Raw genomic sequence first — 24,528 nt, 5'->3', positions numbered from 1 at the left:
GTTGACAATGTGAGCCTGAGACAACATACGAGATGGAAAATCTGATTGCTGTTCCCTCACTGTTTGTCCAAGTTCTCTGCTTTTTCTTCTAATTTCTGTACACTTCAAAAAACGAAAGTAATTTTACCCCCATATTAATAATTACTCCTTACCAGTGTTTTGCTGTTAGGCCATATGAATGATATGGCATATCCTTGATATTATGATACAAATATTTTTGCATGGATATTTTCCCAGTGTCAGAGTAATAGAAGGCACAGGAGAAGAGTAATTATAAATTTCTTAGAAAAAAGTGTTGGGACTGCCAGATCTTGACCGGCATTATTATTGTGGGTAAACTGCTCAGGGACCAAGCTGCACTATCAGAGTAATTTACTGGCAGTTTAAATGCTCTCTGCCTCGGTTTGTCTTTTTGTAAAATGGGCACAAAAATGTCCCTCAAAGCTGTAAAGACTTATTCAGGTTTCTGAGAGATTTGCAATGAAACAAATAATCAAATGTGATGCAGCTGCTGATGAAGGATATATGCTGTACAGATCCAGGAATAAGTTATATGCATAGTTTTGTACTATTATGTTCAGTGGTGTTATTAGCCACCAATTATCAGACTGTTAAACTAAAATAGGATATCATCTAATTCATACCAAAAGAGACAGGCTCACAAAATCAAGCAGACTTGATAGCTCTGTAGTTATACCACTGTATTTGGAAAAAAAAAAAAATCTAAATTTTCAGTTGTGCCTCAAAGTATTTATCCTTAACTATAGAAGCTCTGCTCTTATGTGTTTTATCTTTGTTTCTGAGAAAGCTGGTATATGGTCGTTTGTGACATTTTCATTGTGAAAGATGCTTAACATTAACCAGTTATTTAGAACCAAAAGCCTTTGCCCTAAGATACATATGGTTGCATTTAAGCTGAAATCACCCCTTTACCTTAGAAAATATTGGTTTCGTCATAAAAGGTAAGTGTTCCCAGAAGTGTATTAAGATGCACATAGAGACAAAAGAGAAATATTGGAATTCAATCTAGGGTACCAATGTAAAAATATTTAAATATGCTATAAATTGCACAGATCCAGCATGATTTACTGAAGAATCTTTCAAGTTATTAAAATACTTTCATTTCAATAAGAGACACTAAAAGTAAGCATGCAATTTGTGTGCTGTTCAGCGTTAGGAACACTTCTATATATATTTATTCAATAAAGTTCCCCGAGTCACAAACAAAAGATACTTGGACTCCTATGATGAGTATTTAGAACAGGAGAGCACATCGGAGAAGAAAGTGGAAAGGAACATGTATAGGTTGTATCTGGTTTGATTCCAGTGGAGATGTGAAAGGTAAAGAGGCCTTTTTTGGCTGAAGTGGATTAATTCATAATGACATCTGTGCATCTAAAGTCTCCACATGTGCATTGCAGTTAAGAAAGGCACTGACTCCTAGAGCCCATGCAGAACATCTTTATGGTAAATGGACAGCATTACAATGGGCACTAAAGGAAAATAATGGCCCCTTTTGGCCATTCTAGTTTCAGGTTTTGCGAAAAAAAGTCAGTTTTTTCATCTCTGCTGGAACAGAATATTTGCTAATTGCTGCACAGTAGAGGTTTTCCTAATCGCCCACCTTATTGACAGATTATCAGGTAGAGCAAAGCAAGGGATGCTGCAGCAGTATGTGGGCTGCCAGTGGAAAAGACTCCTCTTCAAACTGGGATGCAAATACAAATTAGGAGAAGCAATAATATTCATACCAACAACCACTAACACTGCTGCATTTGGTGAGTTTATCACAAAATCCTAAACAAACCTCCGCAAAATTTTCATCTAGACTTGCCCCTATCTTTGTGAAGCTTGGTTTTTGAAACAGATCTTAGCTGTACAGCTTCAGGTTGAATAAGGACAACAGATCTAATTCATGTCAATCAACAATGCACTGGAGAGATCTGTTTGGTTTAGTGTGCAACTGCTCTCTTTAGCAGTAATGAATGACCCCATCAAAAAGTTAAGATAGGGTAATAGCACCACCTGAGACAGAAAGCATCATGTAAATTTTCATAAGACATAGTTAAAGCTTCCTGTGCAGCTAGGCTCAAAAACATGTATACAACTGCACAAAATAACACCTTTGTCTTTGAAAATTTCTTTGTGCCCTAACTGAAAGGAATATCCACGACCCTGTGTTTTGGCATCAGAAGTCTTGCTCTAATACCCCTGCCCTCTTTAGCAGTGCATTTGTAAAGCTCTCAGCCTTGTTGGGAAACTGGGATAGTGAGACAATAGTGTCTAGCAGGCTGCTTGTCCCCCAGGGTTTCATATGCATTTTGCAGCAAATGTTTTCAAAGTATCTTGTTTTAAAGGATCCTTGCAGGAATTCTTACATGGGAGCAGCTTTATTTATTTAGGTCAACATTAGCACTGTTTCCTGGTTGTTGTGAATACTATCTCAGGGGAGAATTTGTCATTTTGGTCTGAAAATTACAGGATAAAAATAGACAGGACAATTTCATACATAACTGGTAGGGAGGTATTTTTAGCTAACTTGTTGCTAGAGCCTGGATGGAGGTTATTATTTCACTAAATGCCCCCAGTTCAGTGGTAGCCTTGGAAGAGTTTCTCTGCATTTCTACTTTTCCTTCAGCATTTTTACCCCATACGACTATTGCCCTGTTCCTCTCTTCTTCTATTGTCATCTCACCCTCTTCCTCTTCCACTCAGGGGCCTTGCAGAGAACACAGTTATAGTTGAAAGAGTTCATCATATGAATGCAGAGATAAAGCCAAGGGTCACTCTTACTCAGAGCTTGCCAGCATCCCTTAATAACCCTTATAGGACAAGCATCCAGCTCCTCTTGGTCTCTGCTAACTCCATGTTTAATTCCTCCAACAGATATTTTGTTCTCAACAATAACATGTTTCTACCATGCTCCACAGGGTTCAAACACTGAGCTGTGACTGCGAGCTCCCATGGAAGCTGAGAAGGTATTTGACTGTTGAGAAGTAGATTCATATGGTTTGGAAGGTAGTTTCCTTATAAACATTAACTTTGGAAGGGAATTAAGGAATGTGTTTACTTTTCACCTGTAAGTACAATTAAGGCTAATCCCCCATAGTTGTGTAAGGGTATTCCTGTATGGGAGTGCTGGTTTTCTTTACTAACTCAAGTCTGCACATAACAGCATTTAAAAATATGATGAGGCAGGGATGTAGCTTATTTTTGTTCACAGTCATGCTGTATGTTTTCTCTTTAAAGAAGATTGAAGAAAGATTCTGTTTTAAAGGCTGATGCCTGGAGATGTTTTCTTGTGGTTACATGAAGCAAGATGTAGACTTTGATGCCAAAAGAAAGGGTGCCCCACCTTGTCAATGAATCCTATAATCAGGTTGCAATAGTAACAGATTACAGCTGTCATGTTTCTTTTTCTCCAGGTTCTGATTTCTCTCCGTATCTCTGGTTTTCTTCTAGTAAGAGATACCCGGTGTCTCATTTTGCTCAGGTCAGGCAGGAGAACTTACACTGGCCAATAGTTTCCATTACATTTATCTAATCTCCTGTCTTTTCCAGCTAACCTGAGTGCCATACAGGTACTGAACTACATTTGCATGTGTGGTAGTTTGAGAAATTAATTAATTCTAGAAGTTTTACTGAAACACACCTTTTCCATAAATGACAAAAACAGTTTAGACAAACCTTCACTACAATAGTGGGTTGTTTTTTTTTTTTTTTTTACTGTAAGTTGATGGCAAGGAAATAATTAATGCAAAACTCTCAGACCTGTCCTTGAAGTCCTGCTAAGGTCCCATTCCCCTGTGAGAGGGATGTGGAGGTACCTATGGACAACTGGAGTGCAGAACAGAGGATTTCCCCAGGATCAGCAAACTGGTGGCTGACTTAATGCTGGCAGACCCCCTATCAGCCCTGATCCATGTCGTCCCACTGTAACCTGTGCTGCTGCCTCCACAGATTAGTTATGCTGGCCAAGGCATCTGTCTCAAGGTATTTGCTTCAGACACTGTGGATGATGGAAACCCTGATTTATCCAGGCTTGTATCAGGGCTGGCTTTCCTTAAGCATACTGAGCTCTCCTCATTTTACCAAATGTGAATATAAGCTTGGCACAGTGTGTGATCTTAAAAGAGGTCAACGTGCAAAATACCTCCCATTGATGGTGACACTGAAGCCCTTCTCTTGTGGGCTGAGGTGGGTTGGAGGCCAGGCTCTGGGCCCACCTGTGGGATTCCTGTGGGAATCTCAGCCTCCCTTCCCTGCAGACACTTGGAGAGGAGTCGGTGATCAGCTGTTCTCGGAGGTACAACCACAACAAGCACATGTGCTGCTGCCTGTCTGGTCCAGAGGATTTCCTGCTACTTTCAGGAGACTGCAAGCAAGCTGAAATGTTCCAGCACTCTAAAGGAGGACAAGGCATTGGTGGGAGGCTTGTTTAGTATCTGAGTGGGATCATGACTACGATGTTCATCTGCATGTTACCGGCATGGAATATACGCACTTTGAAGACAAGTAGGCTCAGAAAGAAAGGAAAACTTCCAGGGAGGGAGGAGGCAGAGTGAAAGACTGCTAACACTTGCAGCGTGAAGATCAGGGGAAAGATAGAAATATCAGAGCAAGATAATCTACAGGGGGAGGAAATCAGGCACAGAAAATCAACACTTGATGGGAGACTACCCTAAATACCTACTGGGAGGCTGGTATTTACCCTCCAGGCAGTAGCAGGGCAGGTGCCAAATCCGCCTGTTGAAGAAGCAGGAGGTTACCAGCAAAACTAGCACACCATAACCCTGGGGGACCTTTTTTGCAAACACACCATTAGATTGCTGGCATGGAGAGAAGCTGGCAGCCCCGTTTCACACCAGCGATGATGTCACACAGCTCTTATTTCAGAAGCATCTCTGTGAAGTTGACAGCTACTGCTATCATCTGATTCTGCTCAGATTGCTAATGTTGGTATCTGAAGCAGGTTTTCAGTGGTTCCTGAAGGAGCAGCTGTACATAATGAATGGAAGGTGTCTTTTAGCACCTTAGCAGTTAGGTGCTTAGCAGTTATCCACATATTTTGGTAGTCTTTCAACTGTGTAAAAAAGCCAACCAGCTCATCATTTTCTAAGGTGTTTTAAGGCAGGGAAAGAGCATTTGCAGCTTGCTTAGGATTTTGGGATGCTTCACAGGTTGATTTAAGGCACTGTGACTTTCTCGCAATGCTCCTGCAGTATTCTTCACATTGTTTTATCTAAGAGAAGGAAAATGTATGGCTGATTCCCTCTTAATTAGGCCTCATCTGCTAAACAGTTCTGTCACTATTTACGTATGAGTAGTCCCCACTGAAGTCAGGTCCTGCAGCTGTATACTTCATCTGGTAACAATGTGATTCCAAGATAAACAGACTTGGAACAAGAGATGTACATTGCCTTATATGTATGAACCACCTGCGTGCAGCAAATGCTGCGCCATGTCATCCTGGCAAATGCTAACAGCTATTCTATTTCAGCAGCCTGTGAACAGACCACCTGATTATTAGTTTTAAATAATGGGCTAAACTCTACCCACTGCTTCAGCTTTTACTGAGGTGTATGACTTGTCAGGTGAGTAACTGAGTCACTTGTGCCCCTCTACAGTAGTAAGGGAAAAAACCCTCCATGCCAACTCACATCAAGTGGTTTTTCATGGCTGCGTCCACCATGGCCTGGGGATAAGATCTTCTAGAGAAAAAAAAACAAAACAAAACAAACAAAAACCAAAACAAAACCTAGCTGGAAACAAGACATAGGGAAAGGAAATGTCTAGAAAGTCAACAGGCATTTAGGTTTAATTCTAGTCCATCCCCTTTCTAACGCCCTTCTTGCAGGAAACGCTGACAGAGGAGTGACTGGTGCATTGACTGGTGTCTCAACTTCAGCTCTGGCCCATCAAAATGACTTGGGCTGTTCTCTCATCTGTGAAAGCCACTGCAAGGAAAGAACTCTGTTTTATACTGCCTCCTCCTACTCTTCTGCCAGGTAATTCCCGTTCTCCATAGCATCCCCTATTACCCTACCAATGACCTTTTATTTTCCCACACACTTTTGTACCATTCCCTTGATTACAACCCTGTTTATTCCATTAATTACATTGACACTATCTAAAGCAATCTCTTCAGCAAACACGTGCTTAATTTGGTCAATTGAGAATTATCTGGGTTATCAGTTGTCACATATGCCCAGGGGGTGGGTGGGTGGAGTCCAGTTCTTAAGCAGAAATGCTGACCAGGAGCTCTTTTAGTTAGCTGTCCAAAGAAGTAACTTTGCTCATAGCTGTGTCTCACTTGGCACCCCGAAGCTCTCCCAGGCAGCACCCTGCCTTATCACTGCTGGCAAATCCCACCAGTTTCCAGCAGAAAATGCATCTGCACAGGGCTGAAATGACACCATGCTGCTTCCTGCTGTGGATCTCCTGGGAAGCTTTGCAGAAGGATTTTTTGTTGTAAATTTAACGTTATTACTCAAGATGATACTGTGGCCCATCAAAGGTTTCTCCTGGGCGTCTCTAGCAACTGAGACCGTCATCAGAAAATGAAGATACTGAGAAGTTAATAAAATTAGAAGTAGGGGAGGAACAGTGCTGCAAAGTACTTTGTTACAAGTGCTACAGAGGCAATTACTTTCTCAATGAAGGCAATGTTTCTTGAGCTCTAAAATAAGTATGCAGAAATACGTTTTGAATCATAGTGGATCTTTGTAAAGTTCTCTCTATAAAACACCGAGGACTCCACAGGGTCAGAAACCTTTAAGATTTATATATGTATTTATGTCATCAAAACGTGAATTGTGCAACTTACTACTCAAAGTAGATATTACCAAATTACTTTATTCCCCTGAGGAAGGGCAGGAGCAAACTGCTTAGAAGAATGGGAGAAAGCAGAACTCATTGCAAGTCCACTTGTTGAAACACTTAGGTTTTTGGATTTTTTTAACTTTAATGACACTTAAAACTGTATTCCTGACCAGTATTAACACTAACTATGAGTATTTCCAACTGTTGGAAGAAAACTTCAGCTTCCTGACTGAAGATCAGCACTTGAGGACGTGTCTCGGGTGACACCGTGTCGGTGAGAGGATGATGTGCCGGGTGCAGTGTTACATCAGCAGCAGGCTTTCCGGCAGGCTCTGCCTGCACATGGCACACAGGCAGTGTGTGATGCAGTGAGGGGGTTCCGTGGTTCTCCTCAGGGCAGCTTTGCTGGGTACCACTTGACTTTTCTTCTAGCACCTTGTCCGCAGGACAGCCGAGGCAGGAAAGTACCAGCTGTACCAGTCTTAGGGCAGCATCTGCTGGTTATTGCATGGATCAGCATAGACGGTTGTCATGGAAGAGGCTGCTTGCTTGGGCTCCCAGGCAGAGGTACCTGGGACTCGGGGGACGAGAGAAACGGGCGCTTTGGAGAGAAATGACCCGTGAATGTAATTCCAGCACTCAGTCAGGAGAGAATGGGAGTGGACGAGGAGCTCCTCGGTCTTGCTCTCTTTGTTTCCTTATGAGAGGCAGTACCCATAAACTTTGGCAAGTCCAGGCTCAGTTGACAGCAATTCGCCTTCAAAGGCGAAGAAACCCGCCGCACCACCTCCCACAGCCTTTCCCGCACCGCTCCCGCGGGGCTCTCGGAGCCGGAAGGCGGGGCAGTGAGAATAAACAAACCCCAGATGCGAAGACAAACTGGGGACGAGGACTTTGTGAGCCTTGGGCAGGAGCAATCCTGGGGCTCGGCCACCTCTCTCAGGGAAAGAGGCTGCACTGGCGCCCAGGTGTGCGGGCGTTCTCCCAGCGCAAGCAGACCGGAATTGACTTGGCGATAGAAATCACGGGCGAGCCGGGCGCTGCTGGGGCCCCGAGGGGAGAAGGGGAGAAGGAAAAGGAAAGGCAGATACCGGGGATGCGCTCCCCTCCCCTCTGCCTTGCCGGCGGCAGGGGCTCAGTGCGGGCCGGCGGAGCAGCCCGCCCCCGGGATGCGCCTCCCAGCGAGGGTGGAGGGAGGAGGGGGAGGAAAAGCGTGCGGGAAGGTGCAGCTCGGGAAGGGCGAGGGTTTCGGAAAGGAACTCGTCTTGGCAGCTGTGCCATGCTCCTCTTGTGGCAGGACCTAGTATGCAACAAGTCCCTGGAGCACTTCCCGTGAGAGCGCAGTGAACGTGACATTCAAACAAACAAACCAACAAGCAACCCCCCAAATGCTGACTTACCTGTCCCGAACATAAATCTCCGGAGCCGGCTCGTCTTGCACGGCCCCAGGTGCGAGCCGGGAGGTGGGAGGAGGGCGGTGGGAGTCAACGCTCGCTGCGGAGCGCGCCCGGCCGGCCAGGACTTCGCTCGGGAATTTTAGTGTCCCGCTCCGATTTCCTGGGAGGCGGCTGCCATCACGTTTTATACTGTATTGGTTGGTAACCCCTCTCATTCATTAAGATCACGTAAGAACTCAGAGGGAAACGTGACTCTGAGCTAAGGCGTTTGCGTAAATCTATAGGTTTTTAAAACACGCTGCCAGTTGCTTTCTGTCTTCTGTAGGCACCAAGGTGGTGGAGAGTTTAAGCTTGCGGATATTGCAAAGGGTTATTAGATTCATAAGTCACACCAAGTGGTGGGCGATCCACTGAGCAAAGCAGAAGTTCTCACATGATGACTTCAAACAAGACACATTACCTTCCAGCATCTGTTGGAGAGACTGGATTTTAAACCACTTCTGTCTCCAGGACAGCAAAGAAACAATGGTGAGTACCTACCAAAAAAAAAAAAAAAAAAAAAAAAAAAAACCAAACCAAAAAAAAAAAACCTGGAGAGAAGAACAAAACAACTACACCAAAAAGCTTGAGATGTTGCTTAACGACAGCATCTGATACCACGGGCTCGGCTTTATAGTACTTAATACGCCAAAGAGCGTAACCGGCGGAGGCCGGGAGAATTGTGTTTTAGACGGTGTAACTTTAATTGCGGCGCTCTTTGATTTAGGGCTGCGATGGAAACGGCGCGTCTGAGAGAGAAACTTGGAGCTGTGGCGGCCGGGCTGCCGCCGGGCGCTCGCCTCTCTCTCGGCGGGCGCTGCCGCCTGCCGTCGGGGGGGCCGGGGGCTCGGGGCTGCCCCGGAGGGGGCGCGGAACCGCGCGGAGCGGCACGTGATAGGCGGGGGGCCGCGGCGAGGAGCGGCCCGGGCGCGCAGCGGGCGCGGCGGCGGAGCGAAGCGGGGAGGCGGCGGCGGCAGTACCCTGGACAGCGGCGGCGGGGGCCGGCGGAGGCGGCCCCGCACCGCTCCGCACCGCTCCGCATCGCTCCGCGACCCGGCGGGCTCGGGGAGCCACTGGCGCTGGGTACCGGCTTCCCTCCCCCGCCAACCCTCGGTGCTTCCACTCCCCTCCTCTCCCCGCCCGCCGCCCTCTCGCCCCGCTGGAGCTGGGCTAAGTTGAATTCCTAGCGGTGCGGACTGGAATAGGAACAAGAGAGGAGGGATAAAAAAAAAAAAAAAAAAAAAAAAAAAAAAAAAAAAAAAAGAGTCTTGCAAGCTCCGGGGGTTGGTTTGACGGTGTCAACTTTGGGAAATGCCAGTATTTATCTCCGCGATCTAGCCACTGCTCGTGGTGTTAGCTGTAACCAAGGTAAGCAGAGGGGGGACAAGAGGGGGGACACCCCCGGCAGCCCCTCTGGCTCCTGCCTCTACCTCTCTGTGGTGCGGCAGCCCCTCTGGCTCCTGCCTCTACCTCTCTGTGGTGCGGGGATGGGTGCCTGCTCTTCGCCTAGTTTTGTTACCTTGCTTGCTGCTTGATGTGTGTGAGGAAGGAAGGAAAAGCTGGATGAGTTTTAACTACGAGTTAACTTAAGTTGTGCCTGATTTAACCTGGGAATCTCGTCTATGTGTATGTGCATGCTTTGGGCAGAGATGCAACTGATCTTTACCAAGAGAAGTAGATGCGACGGATTTTTTTTTTTTTTTTTCCCTTCCTGGCTAAGGATTCAAGTTGATTTTGCATAGCTAAAGAGATGCAGCTGAGCTCTAGCTGGCACTGATGTGCAGGACTGATCTTTCACAGATAAAGGGACGCAGCTGATCTTTACCTACACGGAGATTAGCTGACCCCTCTGTATACGCAACCTAAGGCTCAAAGGGAGAGCCGTGCATGTATTCCTGATGATCCAATATCCGCATCTACTTTGCTATAATTAATGGTGTGTGTGTGTGCGCGTTTGCCAAGCCTGAAACCCAAACGCAGCCCCCCCAGCTGGAGATCATACGGATAAGCTTTCTGCTCATCTCCCTCCCTATCTCTAGTGCCTTCCCCCACCCCTCCCCGCGCTTCCGATTCTTCCTACGTAGAAATGTAGCTAATAATATTTAGTCTCCGGGCTAAAAATAAGCTCTGGAAAGTCAGCAGTTTGGCGGAGCAGCGGCGGCAGCAGCAGCGCTCGCAGGTAGAGAGGCTCAGGGGTCTCTCCGGCTCCGCACGGAGGCTGTGCATCCCCCCCTCCCCCGCTCCCCGCGGGGAGAGGGAGCACGAAACCGCGCCGCGCCCGCCGCCCCGCTCCAGACAGCCTGCGCTCCTCCGCCCGGGGAATCCCGGCCGCGGGAAGCCCCCTCCACCCCGCCCGCCGGAGCTGAGGGCGGCCGGCCGAGCCCCCCGGCACAGCCCCGGGGCCACAGGCCCTCCCTGCGGCAGCGCCCCTCGGCCGGTCCCGCTGCGGAGCCGAGCCCGCCGGGAGGAGGGCGGATCCCGGGGCCCTGCCGCCCCCGCCTCCCGCTGGGCTCCCTCCCGCTCGGCTCGCACGTAGCGCCGCCGGGCAGGGAAGCCCCCGGCAGGCGGGAGGGAGGAAGGGAGGCCGGCCCGCCGCGGGGAGGGGGCGGTGTCCCCACCGCGCAGCAGGGCGGAGACGCCGCGCAGGGCACCGCGCCCGCCGGGCCGGGCCGGGCTACCCCCGCCGGCGTCCCCCCGTGTTCCCCCCTCCCCACCGCGGTTGCTACGGCGACCGCCTGTCCCCGGGAGGCTCCATCCTGCGGACACGGGGCGCGATGCTGCGGAGATGGGGTATGCCGCCCTCTCCGCCCCGCGGCCCGGGAGCGGCTCCTCGGCGGCAGCCCCTGGACGGCGCCGCCGGCAGCACCGGAGCCGCACCGGACACCGGCGCGGCCAAAACGGAGATGGCGCAGGAAGGCAGCGGAGGGGCGCGGGGCTCTCCCCGAAGTCGGTCATCTGCCGCCTCTGCTGCAGCCGTGTCTGCTGCGGGGCTCCGATCGGGCAGGGGGAGCAGCCGCTCCCCGCTCCGGGAGATGCGCTACCGGCGGCCTTGGCTTAGCGCCGTCCTCCTTTCCCCTCCCCCGGCCGGCCGGAGGAGGGAGCGGGCAGCATCCCTCCGTGGATTTTTCCACTTCCACCTGGAGAACTTGCGTTTGCTAGGGATACCTGTCAGGGCGCCATAGGAGGCAGTTCTTAGCAGCTGTGGAGGCGAGGAGAGAGGAGCCAGAGAAGAGCCAGGTCTCAGCAGCATCCTTCATCAGGAGGCTGGGTGACACTCAAATACTCATGATTTGCAGTATTTGGTCTCATTAAATTCATAATGAAACTTCCTCTGACCTTTTTTCACTTAGGAAAAAGTAATGCGGTAGAGCTAATATTTCAATACATCCACTCTGGACTAGAGGTTGATGAGCCCTACTAAAAATCTACCCACTTCTCAAAATAATTTTTCTGTTATCTAGGAGGTTGTCAAGGAGCTTCTAGTTATATGAATTTTCCACTCCATGCATAATTTTGTGACTCTTCCTGTATTTTAAGTTTGCACCCATTACTTTCTTGCCAGCTCTTAAAAAACTCCAGCATTTCCCTTTCTGCCTCTGTTGCCATGTTTCTATGCAATTCTAATCATTCTCTGCAGAGACGCATGGGATGGACGGCTGCTAACAAATGACACGGGCCATATTTGGTCCCATTGTGGTGACTCATACCTAAATCTGCAAGTAGCTTTATTGATTTTAGTATCTCCTGTTTCTCCAGGAGCTGTCACTGCTTTGGTGGTGGTTCATCACCACCTGTCATCTCTTACAGTTATGGTACTGTAAAATGGCTGATCTCCTTGGAGCATGTCTTCATCAAGGTTTTGGTGTGGCAGTCTTTTTTGCCTCTTTTTTAAGGTTTTCTTTTACCTGGTACCAAGAGTGTTATCTTCAGTGGTTTGGTGTCTGTGTTCAGGTGTTTGCTGTCCAACATGAGATGGTTGTTATAATATGCGCTATTTGACACAGGAGTTGTCTCTGTGCAAGTTTGCCATTCTCAGCAGCATACCATTTGGATAACCTTTTGATTTTCAGGATTGCTCAACAATTTCCTGTTTCAAACGGTCTGATATTTCTCACTATTTATTTTTAGTGGCCAGCATTCACAGGCATGTGTGCCAGTGGATTCATGTCTAGCATTTCATTAATCTGAGGTGGCTGGATGCATACGTTTGGCTTTGTACAGCAAGTACTTTCTTTTTTTTTTTTCCTTTATCACATTAATGCTGTTGAGCTCTTAGAAATGCACTAAGAAAATGCAGACTGGCTGCCATTCAGTAACCATAAGTTGCTTCCTAAATACAGTGGCATATGGTTGCCCTGCCATGAGAAATTCTGGAAAGGTGGATAAATCCTGAGGGACAGATTTTCCTCGGAGCTGTAAGTCTTACCATGAATCATTGTAGTAAATCACCGCTAAGCACTTGAAGATGTAGCTGCTAGAATTTTTTTAATCAGATACGCAAACAAAGAGAGCATCGAAAAGATTTCAGGAGAACTAGTTCATTCCTCTGGCAAAAAATAGTAACATCAAGTGCAGTAAACAGCATCTGCAAGAAACAGTACCTATCAAAATTGTTGAAAATCAGTAGATTCACAAGATCAGTAGACCTTGGGAATGAGACAGGTAGTGCAAGGTAAAATATGTCTGAAAAGACACTTTCACGGCTCCCTCCCCTTTGAGCTAACATTAGACTGGGGCTAAGAAACTGGGACTAGCAAAAGCAGGCTTGTCAAAGTTGTCCTTAAAATGGATTTGGTGGCTTTTGAGGCACGAAGAACTAGAAAGGAAGAGTGGAGAAATGCAGGACTGATTTTGTAATGCTCATTTTCATTTGTGGTCAGCAAGTCCAGCTAATAATGACTGCAGAATATGGGCAGATGAAACGTAAAGAGGTAATACTTGTATGCCTGGAAGTAAGATTTTGGAACAAGTGTGGGTATCCCATGTTTCTCTCATGTTTGGTTTTCCAAAGGTTTTTACACTTCCTTTCTGCATCTCTCCCACCACATTGTTAGGAGTAATGAAGTGCCCTGGCAGGGAAATGTCAGGGGGCATCCTGCAGCCCCCAGGGCACGTGATGAGCAGGGTCACTGGCAAGCTGCTCGCCACCTTTGGTGAATTCCTCCACCCACGTGCCAGCAGCAAGGTGTACGGTCGGGCACAGGCTTCTCCCATGAACTGAAAATATCTCTGAGACATACTTCTGCAAAATTATAGCCAGGAAAACATACCAACTGACATGGAGTTCATATAACAACTGCCCACCCATTTCATTATTTCACAAATGTGTGATTCTTGCTTGTGAGCTGTCACCATTAACATTTCCATCTGTCTCAATATTGCTTCTATTCTTAGTTGCTTTGTGATAGATGTAGGTGTATGAAAAAGATTTCCCCCCCCTCCTTGTGTCGTGAAGTAAAATAACCGAAAGCCACATATATGTATCCACGCATTTTCATGCAGGCAGCCAGAAACAGAGACACTTTCATGGCACTCCCATTACTAGGTGTAGAGGGGTGGTAAGAAGCGCATGCCTGTGGCCTCTTGGTGGTGCTGGAATAGGTACATAATGGGGAAAAACATAAATAAGTCAAAATCTAACTGCAAAAGAACAATATTGCTTTGATCTCCTTTTGAATATGCAGTTGGAGAGACCTATTTTCCCAGCCATGTAAGTATGGGAAAAATTTTATTTATCATGTAATCCTAATTGGTCTTTTCCTGAGGCAATCTCAAAGGGAAAATAGCTGTGACAGGCTTTGGTGTTCAAAGGATCAGGTCCTCAGCCATGTAGGTATTTCTAAACCTAGACCTTTCAAGCTGCTCATTGCTTGGACAAACAGAAAACTCTCTGCAATATAGGCAAAACCTGCTCATCTGTGCCAAAAGTGGAATCAGTGGGATGCCTGTGGCAACGATCAGGCATGTCACAGGAGTCTCTAGCACATCTGGTTCCAGTCACGTTATTCCTGTTGTCATTTGAACTTCATGGCAGAGTGCAAATTCACTGTCCCCTGATGGAAAATGTCTCTGAAATGGCTGATGGGTGTGAGGCATTTTCATCTGGCACAGCTTGGTGCTTCCCAGAGGGGCAGGGATTAGCTGTGTCTAGTCTGGAGAAGCAGCTGGGCTGTGGGGCCTGGCCCCTGCCCTTCCTTGGCTGGGACAAAGCCTTGGGGCCAGGGCAGTGCCCTAGAGCCAGGTCTGCTGTCAGTGAGTGCTTTCCCCATGGCCACAGGCTGCTGTGTTGTCTCTTGTGGGGAGCACTGGTGCTGGCGCTGTAGTGCACCAAGCTCTTGCCATAAGTGGCCAAGTGTATACTTTCTCTTCCCCCTGCCTTTTCATGGTGTGGTCTGGTTTTTTTTTGTTTGTTTGGTGTTTTTTTGTTTTTGTTTTTGTTTTTTTTTTCCCTTCCCAAAATAGCACACAAACCCCCAGTTTAACAAGCATAAACCATACACTCTGGCCTCCAATTTATTTTGACATTTGGCAAGAATGATTTTGCAACATGTTCATTAAGTCATAACATTTTCGCTACTTTCCCATTCCAGATCCTTATTGACTATAGCATGTGTGAAAATAATGAAGTTATTTATTCTCCAAATGGACAGTGGACCATAAAGCTCCCAAGAAATTGCATTGTTTATGGATGCAATGTATGCAGAGACTTTTAAGGCCCCAGTTGTCCCCTAACTTTAAAAAAAACTTGTTAATTTCTGAAAGGGGTGAAGAGGAGTTTATCATCCACTAAAATGTTAATAGAATTGCTCAGTTAAGGAGGTCTCATCAGACCAGTTGTTTCTTTTTTTCTTAAACAGAGCCTTTGTGAGCTTTGGGAATAATGCAGTAAAAAGTTATGGTAGTAGATAATTAGATGGACCAGCTAAAAGCAATATGAAAGGGGGCTGGTAGCACAAGGATTACAGAAGGTGTGTGGGCATTTTGACATCCAGAAAACATTATAGATCTGGTCTCAGCTACCTCAGTCTCATGATGATAATTAAGACATGTGGGTGTAGAAAAGATCTTTGCATGGTTTGGTTGGATTATTCCTGCAGTTCAAAACACAATTGACAGAGACACCCACACTGGACATGATTGCCCTTTGATGAGGCAGATACTGACTTTTTAAAGCTGACACAGTTAAAATTATGTCCAAAGTTTATGGGGCCACAAGCTTCTCACTAGACTCCATTATTATAACAAATGGTAAGCTGCAAATTGAAGCAGTTTAAAAAAAAAGGTGAGGCATGCTGAGGTGGAAGGCACCCTAGCAGTGGGAAGGTTTCAGGATAAACTTTTCTCTCCTCTGTTTGGCAAGAGTAGAACTGGCATATAGGAAGTGTCTGGGGGTTCCCTTTCTGTGTGTGTTTGTGTGTGTGTGTGTGTGTGTGTGTGTGTGTGTGTGCGCTCTTCAGAGGCAAACAGGAGGGAGGAGTAGCCAGGCTGGCTCCTTTGATAGCCCACAGTAAAGCCATAAAGCCAAGCTCCTGTGCAGCTTGTGTGCTGTGTGGCAGATCTTCCCAACTCCTTCACCAGCCATACAGAGATGGTACCAAGCTCCCCTCTGGGCACTAAGGTGAAATATACAATAAATTTAAAACAGAGCAAAACCCAACCACAAAGTTAATGATTCTTTATCTGAAGGACATGTTTTTAAGAAACATTTGAGAATGGAAAGAGAATGATGGAGGCTAGTTAGATGGTTCCTGCTCAACTCTAAGACAAGGCATATAACATAGCACCTCTTGCCATGTATTATTCTAATATTAGAGCCACTGAACCTGTACAGATATGGAAATGTCAAGATATTGACATCAGCATTCAGATTTCTTTATTCTTTTACATGTTTCACACCTTGAAACAGCAGCAGTAGGAGGAGGTTGTATGGCGGTCCACAAGCAATTCTGTATCTGTCACTTAGTTCCCATTCAGATTTTCTCTCAAGAATCAGAAAAGGCCACACATTGTCAAGGCAGACAGAGCTGGGAAAATATCTGACATTTCAAAATTATTTTTTTTCCCAGTATTTTCAAGACAAACTGAGTTCTATATTGTTTAACAGAGTATTCAAAGAGGCTTTCAGTACTTCTCTCTAAAACTATCATCAATAATCTGACAGACATTTGATAAAATATTCAGATTCAAACCCATAGAATATCATGAAAAGACAATGGATTTAATGGATTTCAGGAAAACGGGTGGCTACCAAAAGAAAAAAAAAAGGCAGCTGCTTTCTGACAGCAAATACCTTTTGAAACCCAACCAACTCTACTGAGAATGGGATGAAGCAAGAGGCATGAGCGGAGGTCAAGAGGCTGGAGCTGCTCATGTGTTGGTTTGCTCTGTAAAATCCATGTTCACTCAGACCTGCCAAAAGTCTGTAAAACCATCTGAGAGAATATTTGGCTGAATTTTGTCAAGAGATAGCTGATAATATAGTATTGACCAAGAAAACAAAAAGACTTAGCAGTTTTTAAATTAAGCTTAATTCTAGGTTTGAAATTTGAGTGGATGATGATCCATCTCAAATGTCTTTTGCTACTGTATAAATCTCTTGCTGTAGCCTCAAGTGTGATACCCTCTATTATATTGCTGAAAATTTATTGCATCAGAGAGAAAATATTGGTCATCCACAAAAAGAGTGAATCTTACAGCATTCTCCATATTAATGTCTTTTTCTGCCCCAAATTTGGTTTATTTACTGAGATATTTTTTAAGTGCTTGCAGCATACTCATCGTTGATCACTGTTTTTGAACACCTTTCTAAGTGACATGAATAACCTCTGTCACAGGTTTTGTTCCATCCTCTTCTGAGGGAACAAGTATTTCATCCTAGGATTGTTCCCTAGTTTTGGGTTTTGAGTTTTAATTGTTGTGTGTAAGTGTTTCACGAAGGTCTTGGTGATAGCAAGAGGTGAAGTTTAATCATAGGTTCACCTCTTTTCTTTCTGTGTGGTGTTTGCTGCTGCACCAGTCACTCTATCCATGGGCTATTCCCCAGGCAGATTTGATTCTCAGGCTCTTCCTGCTCACCACCTGTTGTTTTCCTCTTCCCAAATCCTTCACCTGGACTCAGTCAGCTGTCCAGCCATGGTCATAGCCCTGCATACCCACTGCTTTTCTCACCTCTTTTTTTGAGCTCTTTTAAAGACACAAATGTCTCTGACTTAAGGAAAGCTTTTAATTCCCAGTCTACTGCCTTTGGCACCTAATAGTTCTTTTTATCATCTACTTTCCTATCAAAGTATTTCTGCAGCAGCCCCTTAAGAAAATTCTGCTGGTTCCCAAATTTTAAAGAAGCCAAAACATCTGACAAGAAGGCTAAGTCCTTAAAAAGACAAACCTAGGAAGTTAATTTGGAATGGCCAGAATTTCCTATTCAGTTTCTGTAGGGACAAATCAAGAAAGAAATCCAGACTGATGCGAGGCCAGGAGAAAAGCCAAAGATGATGGACCCTTCCAAACTATTTTATTTGATCCATCAGCCTGTCCAAGAGCTACAGGGTACGACCAGAGCCGTGTACTGACTCAGCTCCTGAACCTCCAGAGGCATTGTGTGACAGCTGCCTGGGGCTCTCACTAGACTCAGATCCTGCCTGCAAGGAAGCCCTGCAGGGCTCCTGGGACCCCATGGGGCTCTGCCAGCAAGGAGGTGTGGGAGCACTGGAGGTGGAGGGCAAGCAGAAGCAGTGGAGAGTGCTGGAGTATGGCTGGAGTCCACACTAGGGGTGAAGTGCTGGGATGGAAAAGAAACAGCAGTGAGTCCTGCCTAGTATGGAAGAGCACAGGATAAGGCTCTTTCCTTTGCCTTCCCAACAGGCAATCTGGCAATCCCTCATCCATCTGCAAGTGTCCTGCCCCCCTAACCTGAATCCTTACCTGAAGTTGTCCACTCCCTTTGCAGTCCATGCTTTTCGTGGGGCTTTAGTAAAGATTAATGGCTAGTTAAAAATCGAGTAGCTAAATGTAGATGAAGGTCTAGTACCAGTCAGACCATGAGAATGTGTATTTCATCTGCTTGTCTTTCATTTGTGTCAGCACTCAGGCTGAGCCCTTCTTCCTGAGTCTCATTGAATTAACACAATGCTCCTTTTCTGCCAGGGTGAGGGTCTGACAAAAGCACAGCAAACCCACACTGCAAAGTGAAGTGTGGTGTCAGTTATATGCTTCCCCATCTCTGGTATTGGTGCAATTTTCTGGCAGCTAATGGGGTCTAAATCAAGAGACTAATCAGAAATAAGCCTGAAAATTGTACTGGCTCTTATTTACTCTTTTATCTTGATACAACTTCTTAAAAGAATATTTTTAACAGATCCTTTAAACATTTGTACTAAGAGGCAATAGACAAAATGTCATAATTTCCATATGAAGGAGAGCAATTCCTATATTAAAAAAAAAAATTATCCTAATATGGTCTCAGAGTCTAAGTAACATATTCTGTCACAAGAACTTTTGCATCAAAACACTTTTTCTGTTTCATATCCAAGAAGAAATGTTGAATATTTAAATTCCACATTTTTTTTTGATCTTAATTCCCTTCACAGAAGAGCTCTTTAGGTCTCATCAATGTGCTCTAGGTGCAATATCTGAGTATATTTTTCATATTATGGGATCTAACCCAAATTAAGAAACCAAAGGGGAAGGAGCTATACATGCCTGTAGGGGAAAATTATTCTGCTTGGAGCACATAGCAGTGTAAAGCATCAAGCAGAAGCATAACAAAATTCTAAAATAAGAGGTTTAATGCCTTGGTGCAGTCCTTGCTGAAAATCTAGCATTTGGCTCCCTTCTGATTTAAAAACTTTGCATTCCTGCTGACTTCAGTGGTGTTTATGTTCAAACAAGTAAAGGCACCATGAGGCCATATAGTACAATTGCAATTTGCAATAAATTATAGCAGATTAAACAGCCAGCTAATGAAATACAAAGAGGTGTTTAAAACACTCCCTTGTAAGCATTTATGTTTCAGATGTATAAACTACATGAAAAATAAACATTGTCCAGAAAATAAATGTATATTATGTTGTTTATGAGTTTATACTCTAATGGCACAAGTCCTGAACCACCAAGGCCCCAATAAATGTGTTGCCAAGGCCAGGGGTAGATTTTACTTGGGTATTCTTTGAGTCATAGCCAACACTAAAAATACAGAGGCTTTGCCTCAGAATGCAGGATTGCTTTCCTCCCACTTGAGATCATATTCAAATGGGGTTTGTGGTGTCTCCACTGCTGGAAGTGCCAGGCCCAACCACCCCTTACCCCTCAAAGGCCATCATGACCTTGCTGGGGCAGAGAAATCAATAGGTTTTGCCATTTGAGAAATGGTGTGGAACGTGAGGAAAGTTATTTTAAAATAGCTTAAAATTTGTATTGATTTTGCAGATCAATATTTCAGAATTTCTGAATTCCTGAGTAGTCATACATCCACCCTGTGTTTTGTTCCCCTCTCTCTGGATCTGTAAATTATAGTCTGAGCACATCACATGCTGTAGAGAGAGAACCAGCTATGCATCCAACTACCCCCATACTGTGCTACTGAGGAGGAAAATAATATTTTAATAGTAGTACCAAAAAGCTGTGCCAGCTGTACTGGCACTATCTAAAGCAATTCTGCCATGCAAGTCAATGAAATAATTTCATCTGGCCAGTGTAGAGTTAATAGCCCCTCTGCAATTCCTGCTCCTTGGAGCTGGGTGTTGCAGTGGAAGGACAGAGGAAGTGAGGACTGCACCTTCTTTGTTGCACTTTTTGTGTATTAGCAGACCCTGAGGAGTGGGTGAGCAGCACCTGGGCACCCCTCTGCCACGGATGAGCAGACCATTCCTTTCACTTGGACAGATGAAAACTCCTGGGCAGGCACATGGCTGCCAATTGATCTCCAGAGTGGAATGTAGAAACATTTGCACACAACGTGGTTCCAGCCATTAAATTACCAAAGGATTAACAATTCCAAGTATTCAATACACAGAAGTTACGCCATACAAATGAAATGTTTTAGTCAAGGGAAATTTTTGCTTTAATGTGACTAATCCAGTACTTGTTTCTTGAGCCACAAGTCACAGTGACTGGAGGAGGAGAACCTAATGGTCTGAGTTTCATTTTAAGGACTCTTTTTAATATTTATTCCTACACTGATAATTTTAGTTTGCAATTAACAAAAATATGTACTGTTTCGCAGATACTTCTCTCTTCAATGCTTTAGGTGGTTAACATGTTTTTTAAAACATGTTTTGAACTCTTATGTTTTGTTTCTTAGGTGAAATAGCTTAATATGCTATTTAAAGAAAAAATATCCTGAATTTATCTTTAAACACATCAGCTTGTTTAAAGCATTGATGTGGCTCTGCTTTGAAAAGGGATAGAGCCAAAGTTCCTTAACCCCTTTGGGAAGATGGAGACAACCATCTAAGTGCAGCATAAAATATGTTAATATGAAAGTCCTGAAGGGCAGGAGAGCCAGAAGAACTATTAAATGTTTACACATGCTTTGCATTCCCAAGGATTTCTGTGTACCCAAGGAGGATCCCTCCTGCCAGCTTCTGGCAGAGTGTGACCCTGTGGGTGGTGGGCACCCCGGGACAGCCACCAGCCCTGGTGCCAAAGTCCATCTCCCACCTCCCCTCCCCAGCTGTTTGCTGCAGATCCCTCATCTCTCATCACCCTCGGGCAATATCACTGAGCTGCTGCACCTGGCCAAGGCAGTGCTGGAGCTTGATGTCAGGGGAGATCTTAGTTGCTTCAATAGAAATAAATTACAGAAGAGCATTCATAGGGCTGTGGACCTGGGATTTTGGGGCTTGCTTATTTTTAGCACACACTCAAAATAAGCTCTCCAAAGTTATGCACTAAGCAGGGTTTGCTAAGGCATGTACCTGTTCTGATAAGATGCCTGGCTAAGTTTATAAACCCCTTGGAATCCGATCCCTTTAAATATTAAAAATAATCCACTATATTGCATCTAACTAAAACCCACTGAATACTTAGAGGAAAGGAGAGATGAGTCAATCCCCACACCTTTCACCCACAAGTGCACCAACAGTTTTCTGATCTTCTTTAATACTAGAGCTCCAATGGCCTGAGTCGTCACAGGAGTGCATCTCTAGCCATCTAACCTTCCCACAGTTGGCTCAGGTTTCCACCATCCCAAGGAATCACACACAACCTCTCTGGGGAAGAGGGGATTTCCTTCTCCCTTCCCATGTCTGCTGCTCCCTCAGAGTCGGCATTTTAGTTGTTCTTGTCCCATGCCCTCTTTTCTGTCTGCTGTGCTGTTAGCAGGAGGGTCAGGGGTGAGGGAGGGAGGCTCAGGCACCACACGCCAGACACCTGGTACACTGGATACTCCTGGGCACTCCTAGCTCAGATACTTTCCTCTTTGCTCAGGTAATGGGGGTTTAATGCCCCTAAAACAGCCGCAGTAAGGCAGAGACACTCAGGAGATGGAATTGCCAGCTTTAGTGAATGTCAAAGCATCAGGAAATGACAAACCAAACTTTTAATGTTTCTGCGGGGTTGGATTCATTCTCTCCTTAATTTTTTTTTTTCCTTGTTATCACCTTTTTTTTTTTCTCCTGTGCCACCATCCTCAACAGCTGCCCAGCACCCCACAGTGTGGTCAAGCCGGGCATGGCTGGACACTGGCCAAGGGACCAGGGGTCAGAAGGAAGGGTGAGTTATCCTCCTGGCTTCCCCCAGCCCTCCAACACAGGGAAGAGGCACTTCACGTGTATTTTAGGAGTCCCTCTGTCCAAACAGTGCATGGAGTTCATGCAAAACCCCAAAAGAAAAGCCTAGAGCTTTGGATGGGGATGATTTTGTGTGTGGCCATTGCCACATATCACATGTTCTATTTCTACACTTCATGCCAGTAGAGACAATGATATGAGCAGGGGCAAGGAACAAACCCAGAACTGGCATGCTCACCAAACAAGCATGAGCAGCTTAATGGATTTATGTGTGATAGACACATGCATTTCCTTGTTTGCAAATGGCTAATCTGCACCTACCACAGAACTCTGTCGGAGAAGTGTTTTCATGCACATAAATTGTGCTGAAATCCCTGATTAGAAGGCATGGGACAAGATTCAGGGTACAGATCCTGCCATGTGATGGAAAGCTGGAATACCTTTAGCAGACATGAGAAGAAAACAATTATTTTAATTGTTGGCTAGAGTTTTAAAGCTACTTTTGCTGTTGCTGCAGGGTGACAATTCTGAGCTATTAAGTGGTATTTTCTCCAGGAAAAATGTTGTGGGTTTGGTGCCTGTGATTCAAAGAGTAGGTTTTCCTGCTTTATCCTGTGTACATGCAGGCTACAAACCATGTCTAATGGAAGATCTTTGGGTTTGTTTTCCCATCCTTGTTGTTTCACTAAATACTTTCCCTGCTAAAATGAGGCTGCAAGGCCTCTCAAGAAATGCTGTTCACTGAAGGTGAAATTATGCTTGAAATGAAGAGCAGCTACCCTGCACTATTTAAGGCACTTTAAGGGTCTATTCTGGTCACTAGCAAGCTGTTTGCAGACCAGAACAACAGCAACTCTGTAGGCTAAACCAATGTAAACCTTAGGGTTGTGAGACGCGAGAGCCACCAGCCCCAGGGCATTGGCACACAGCACTGATGCCTGGGAGGGGCTGTGGCCACAGCTTGGCCAACCCCTGAATGCAAGGGGAAAGCTGGGGAAGTGACCACCACCATCTTTCTCTCATCATCTCTCAGTCAAAGCCTCAAAATTAGGAAGATTTTACAAAGTTAAGCAGAATTTGGCTTTGGTCCTCAATGATGCTGAAGTTTTTCAGGTGCACTGATGTTGGTGTGGAGCTTGAGGGGTTCTCTTGTGTGTGCTGCAGCCACACAACCATTGTAGAGGAGCATCATAGCCCAGTCATCGTACAAATGCACCATGTCTGCAACCCTGGCTGTGTATATAACTTGTGTCTATAATCCACTGCAATTTTCAGCATTGCTTGAGTGGGAAAAGTTTATTTCCATGAATTTTCCATCTCTTTAATGTGAAAAAAATAGAAAGTAAAGGTAACTAGGAAACATGAATAAACATAATCAAACATAAAATGCTTGTAATGATATAAGGAATTAGTTCAGCCAATTAAAATTTTAAACAGAAAAAACCCTGTAGCATCAAAACCCAAATACATCAATAGCATTGTCCTTTTTGTAATCAGGATTAGTTTATATTTCCTGACAGCCAAGTGAGAAGAATTCCAAATTACAGCTTCTTGACCTTTTTCTCATTCAAAAACAGGTCAAGATGCTACGTGAATAAAATGGGAAATGTAAAGACAGTCTGGGGGAGGGGAGACTCAATCACCCATTGCCTTTTGTCTAATTATGTACCTTTTATAAATGTTACTCTTTTCAAATATTGACTTTTTTATTGCTTCTTCTACAATTGCAATGGGGGAATTTAAGAGCCCCCCAAACTACTTTATCATATAATTAGTTTATCAGTAAATTTGGACCTCATACATCAATCACTATAATGCATAACCTCCGCTGAGACAGAAACCAGGTGTGCATGCTTCTGCCTTCTTCTTTATAGTATCTACAGCATCATTAGTGCCTATACTACAGTTTAAATTGAATTCAGCAAAAAGCAATGGTCTTACCCTCCTGCAAGCAACATCACTTCAGGGATAAATCAACATTTGATTGATTGACAACTCCTACTCTTTCCCTGCTGCTGTTTGGAAAATGGTGAAGTATGATTTTTGTATGAAAAAAAATTATTTTAATTAGTCATGAATAGAAAAAAACACTTGATTCCAAGGCGAATGCTTAAAGCGGGCATACTGTGACAGCACCAGGAGGCTTGATACACTGAATTATCTGAAGCCACCAGAAAATGATCTGCCTGCCCTTTTCTTCCCCATGCAATTGTGGTGTGACTTTCTTTTCAGGTGCCTTTTACATGTGACATCTGTACAATCCAAATGGGGAAAACATAGCTGGAAGACACAACAAGAAAGAACTCCTTTTGGGTCTATCCAGAAAACATTGGGATGCCTGACCTTTGCATCCTCTGTATCCCACAAATCCCAAAGGGAATGGTTCATTTAACCTCCCAATTTATAGTGCATTTTATGGACAAAGGAGTGGAGATCCAACCAGAGCAGTGTCGCCATGTCAGGGCTATAAGTTGCTTCACAAACTAATACCTTGAAGACACAATTTTTGGGGGTTCATTCATAAAAAAATCTCTTGGAAGTCA

The 24,528-nt window shown here is 45.0% G+C and overlaps 1 protein-coding gene and 1 long non-coding RNA gene across 4 annotated transcripts in view; one reads left to right on the top strand and one right to left on the bottom strand.

Annotated features, from left to right (window-relative positions):
* Nucleotides 1–8,361, bottom strand: part of LOC115495371 (uncharacterized) — a 35,427-nt gene extending 27,066 nt beyond the window's left edge. The window contains exon 1 of the long non-coding RNA XR_003960561.4: nt 8,223–8,361. This is a non-coding gene — a long non-coding RNA (uncharacterized lncRNA). The remainder of the gene's footprint in view (nt 1–8,222) is intronic.
* Nucleotides 8,362–8,607: 246 nt separating this feature from the next.
* BDNF (brain derived neurotrophic factor) overlaps nt 8,608–24,528 on the top strand; it is a 40,197-nt gene continuing 24,276 nt past the window's right edge. The window contains exon 1 of one of the 3 annotated variants that reach the window (XM_012573739.5): nt 8,608–8,747. In XM_012573739.5, the coding sequence (XP_012429193.1) occupies nt 8,745–8,747 (3 nt within the window). In that variant the 5' untranslated portion in view covers nt 8,608–8,744. Of the gene's footprint in view, nt 8,748–8,993; nt 9,627–10,401; nt 10,438–24,528 lie in introns of those variants that run through there. The other 2 variants (XM_012573737.5, XM_072929369.1) reach the window with 2 other exon arrangements.

Source organism: Taeniopygia guttata, chromosome 5 (assembly GCF_048771995.1).
Source record: "Taeniopygia guttata chromosome 5, bTaeGut7.mat, whole genome shotgun sequence".
In the NCBI taxonomy this organism is placed as follows: Eukaryota; Metazoa; Chordata; class Aves; order Passeriformes; family Estrildidae; genus Taeniopygia; species Taeniopygia guttata.
This window is presented reverse-complemented; position numbering and strand designations above follow the sequence as displayed.